At 37.4% G+C, this 4664-nt stretch overlaps 1 protein-coding gene across 1 annotated transcript; it reads left to right on the top strand.

Moving 5' to 3' along the window:
* Positions 1 to 232: 232 nt before the first annotated feature.
* LOC144443327 (15-hydroxyprostaglandin dehydrogenase [NAD(+)]-like) lies at positions 233 to 3832 on the top strand. The gene is made up of 7 exons (XM_078132785.1): positions 233 to 407; positions 895 to 1021; positions 1240 to 1349; positions 1714 to 1810; positions 2340 to 2416; positions 2635 to 2789; positions 3625 to 3832. The coding sequence occupies exons 1-7, from the start codon at positions 315 to 317 to the stop codon at positions 3743 to 3745; spliced, it is 780 nt and encodes a 259-aa protein (XP_077988911.1). The 5' UTR covers positions 233 to 314; the 3' UTR covers positions 3746 to 3832.
* The last annotated feature ends 832 nt before the right edge of the window (positions 3833 to 4664 follow it).

Raw genomic sequence — 4664 nt, 5'->3', positions numbered from 1 at the left:
AGGTAAAATAGCGCTATAGAGGTATGCCTACACGCAGTAACAGAGCAGAGGGCGTTACGCTCCGTAACTCCAACTCTCAGTTACGGAATACTGTTGTACCAGAGAAGCGAGTAACAGCGAGGTACACGGGAGTACATCTAGAGAGAGTTACGCTTGTGGAGAATTTGCGGGTGTTGCCAGTTCAACCTTTGTGCCGCAAAGGACCATGGTATATATTTAGGGCTTGGTACTCCTAAGACTACAACACTGTGAAGAGCGGTCGGTGAGACACTGAACACGGTCACCTGGGCTTTCAAATTTCATTCGCCTTTACCATGAATCTGGAAGGTAAAGTTGCATTTATCACCGGTGGTGCTGTTGGTATTGGTAGAGGTTTGGTTGAAGAGTTCTTACAGAATAAAGCAAAGGTAATAGTATTTCCAAGCATACATTTTGTAACTGAAAATGAACTCATGAAACAAGCTGTCAAATATTCACCAGAATTTGACCTTCTCTCTGAGGTCAACCGACATCATGACCCTAAATACAAGTAAATTGTGATCGCCTGACTGGTCATATAAAACTAGCGCCAATGGCGTTAAAGCATAACTGCAACGTTTGTGTGATAATAGAAAACATATTATCCACAGACCAATTCATCCATGGTCTTGCGTATATCCGTGCTATATGCACCATCATTTCAGTATTACCATGTGCAGTGTATCTACTTACCTAAGGCCTAGAAAAAAATACTTGGTTCCGGTGACCAGACCCCACCTAGTTTTTTTTCACGCCGACCCTAAACTTTCTATTATGTATTCGAGGAAAAATAATAAAATCGCGAAAACTGTGAAGTCTCGGAAAGGAAATCCAGACAGTTATTCATGGGATATATTGTCATATAATATTTGACAGGGAGTATTTTTCGTCGATATCAATGAAGAAAAAGGACAAGAAACTGAGAAAACTTTAAAAGAGAGGTATGGAGATGACAAGGTACAGTTCTATAAATGTGACGTCACATCTAAGGAACAGCTTGAAGGTAAAGATGAACCCTAGGTTTATGGGAACTCAAATCAAATATTTTGCTGAGTAAAATATTTTAAATCATTGGCGTGCTGAATAAAGGGAAGAACTATTGTTCAAACAAATGAACTGTCACATGTAGCAATCATGGGGGGAGGGGGGGGGGTTAGCTTGAAGTTGTTTTCCAGTCATATTGTCACCAACTTTGATTACCAAATCCTTTATTGATGACAGCTTCCTTTGAGAAGTGTATGGATCAGTTTGGACACCTAGACGTGGTTTGTAACAATGCTGGTATCCTTAATGAACATAAGCGGGCAGAGGTTATTATGGCAATAAATCTGGTAAGAGACATATAGCTATACTCATATTCTTTCATGTTTGAAATGTATACATTTACACATGAAACAATTTCAGGTTATGATGGTAGAGCTCCTTCATTGCCATGCACTCACAGAGTCCCTAAAAACTATTAACTCACAGGCTATGATGGTAGATTCCTTACAAAGCGGACCCCCCTTTGAACCCTCAATTTTTTTCATGGCCCCAATTTCTCCCTAGGCCCCCTGCCGTAAATTCTGACCCCAGCCTTATTACTTTAGCATTGAGGCGTCACACCATTACCACTAATAAGCTCTTATATCTAACAATAATAAAATACAAAGATCATTTGCACTTAGTAGGAAAGTAACGGTATCTTGTTTTCAGATTGCTGTAATTGAAGGGACGTACCTGGCTGTAAAACACATGGGAACAAAAAATGGCGGGAAAGGAGGCGTGGTCATCAATACATCATCGAGTGTTGGTAGGAGATGTCTCAAGTACACCTTGATATGTAACACGATCTATCTATCTATCTATCTATCTATCTAGCTATCTATCTATCTATCTATCTATATATCTATCTATCTATCTATCTATCTATCTACTTGTCTGTCTATCTATCTATCTATCTGCCTGCCCGCCTGCCAGTCTGTCTGTCTGTCTGTCTGTCTGTCTGTCTGTCTATCTGCCTGTATCTCTGTCTGTCTCTATATCTGTGGACACGATGTCTTAAAACGACTGCATCAATTCTGTTGAAAAATAACATGATCTATCTCTATGATATTGAATTCAATGCATTAGGAGAAAGTTTTGTATGCATGGAATTTCCATCTTTAAAAAATATTTTCTATTGTCAGAGATATGTTTTAGATAAGACATTGTCTGACTTCGTTCACACTTCGATGCATTTGCATACAATAATAATGCGTCGAAAAGACAGCAATCAAAAGCCCCTTTCTCCTATGACAGGCTCTCGGTTTACGTTTGCCTTTTAATGTTTTGTCCTGTAGGTTTAACTCCAAATCGATTCATTCCAGTCTATTGTGCCAGTAAGCATGGAGTTGTAGGCTTTACCAGAAGCGTGGCGGTAAGGGGATTTCTTTTCATACAAGACTGTTATTTTCACATTTTATGAATTATTGTTATATTTTGTTCACTTAACAGAATGATGAGATATCGTATTCGTATTCAGCTGATCATGGCTTGTTTTGAATAGATACGTTTGTAAGTTTTATTTGTAGTGTTAGGTTTTAGCTTAGTATGAATATTATGCATAACTGTGATACAATTCTTTGTTAATTGTAGCTAGAACCAGATGTAAAAGACAATGATGTTCGTGTCCTTGCCATATGTCCATGGATTGTAGAAACACAATTGGGCAAAGATTTTATGGGGGACGGGACTAAATACGAGGAAGAGGTGAAAGCTGATCTTGAGCTTTACAACAAACCCAATTTGATGTGAGTATTCGATTGTAAACAGCTTGAACTGTGAACGACAATATTTACAGACAAGGTTAACATCACTGATCCAATGAGGATGAACGATTACTAAATTTCCTGGGAGATAAAATTTATAAAAAAGTTATAGAGCCATCCATTATAATAAAGATTGTTAATCCATATCAACATTTGAAAGAAAAGTTATGCTCCACAACAAATTATAAGGGCGTAATACATTTTCCTTCAAAAGTTCGTCTTTTGACCACACACAGTTTTCTATTGGTCATTTTGGTGACCATGTGAAATATCTGAAATGAAGACGACAATATCCCCCTTTCTGTTATGCTGAATTAAAGATGAAATGCGCTAGAGAGCCAAGCCACATACCGATATGTATGTATGTATGATTAAAATGCGCGATATATTCTCATTAAAATGTGACGATCATTTAGTAGAATAAACAGTAAATATGGATAGCTTGTTGGCAATAACAACCTTCGAAATACACTATGGTCACCTCAAATTAAAACCATGTAGATACCTGTCTACGACCATAGAACATAATGATATCCCATAAACACCTTACTGGTTTACACACTAAGGTGTTGTTCATCTTACATATCCTTCTACTTATACAGTCAACGGTTTATGTATTCACTTTGAGAATTTGCACAGAATGAAATGTCTGTTGTTATATTAATCCATGCAAATGATTATCATACATATACATACCTCTTTTCTATGTCCGAGATTCGTTCTTATTTGCGAATCATACTTTCACAGTCGTTAGTACTTGCACAATTTATATATTCTATCAGAAAATACATGTAACCTTATCATTTCACCATCACAGAGTGAGTGAAGTCACTTCCGCCATCTTGGAATTGATTTGTGATACAGGTGCCAATGGGACAGCCAACTATATCGAAGGTGGTAAGAAGTATAGACCAATACCACCACCATCACTGGAATAATTTGTGAATCACTACATGGATATACCTTCGTTATTTCCTTTTCACTCTAGATGGGAAACAATGGATGGATAAATGTTGGACTATAACGGCGGGGGAGGGGGGGGGGGGTAATTTTACGCATTCGCAAGTATGGGTGCTTTTATTTCAATCCCAAGGAGAACCCTTGTATATTCATGTTAATGGAATGAAGTAACACGTTTTAAACTGGATACTCATTTAATAACTTTTTAGATTTGGGATTGTAGTCAGGCTTTAAATAAAAAGTTCGAAGTTGCTCTTACACGATTTTCTTCCGATTGATGGTCATATACCCTAAGTATGTTATCGCTATGTAATAGTCATGTTGTGTTGCATTATATCTTTAAAGATCGGCTTTCTAAGTGAATGTCAGATCGTTCATATCAATCTCTCTGCATTTTTCTATCAACTGTGAATTTAAACAAAGATGTATAACTTTATTATGCGCCTCTTTAATAGAGTACTTTTTATAGTGTCAACGACTGGTCTGATCTTACAACGGTGTAAAAAACAAAATTCATACGAACAATATTTATTCAAATTCATAGTTACTCCCGCTATCTGACACCGATACACGTGGTGGGAGGAGAGTGTGTCCCATCTAATAAACACTGTCGGAAAACCATGGATTTGTTTTCGTCGTGTTTTATCATCTACAGAATTGGGACTATAAAGGTTATGAAGCGATGATTCAAACTGACGCGCCCCCTTCAACAGCGATTTCTTTAGCGCGCATGGTCAAAGGGAATTATCTTATACTTATGAGACAAAATATTGTAAGTTTTCAACTAAAAAATCTATTTTCTGAGAGCTAATACTTGTAATGAAATGTAATGCGCGTCATCTGCTCGAAGATCGAATATAGTGCCCAAGAATAAGACTTAGTGAAGAGTTGTCGTTG

This window comes from Glandiceps talaboti, chromosome 12 (genome assembly GCF_964340395.1).
Source record: "Glandiceps talaboti chromosome 12, keGlaTala1.1, whole genome shotgun sequence".
In the NCBI taxonomy this organism is placed as follows: Eukaryota; Metazoa; Hemichordata; class Enteropneusta; family Spengelidae; genus Glandiceps; species Glandiceps talaboti.
Note: the sequence above shows the minus strand (reverse complement) of the source record. Positions and strands in the feature narration are given on the sequence as shown.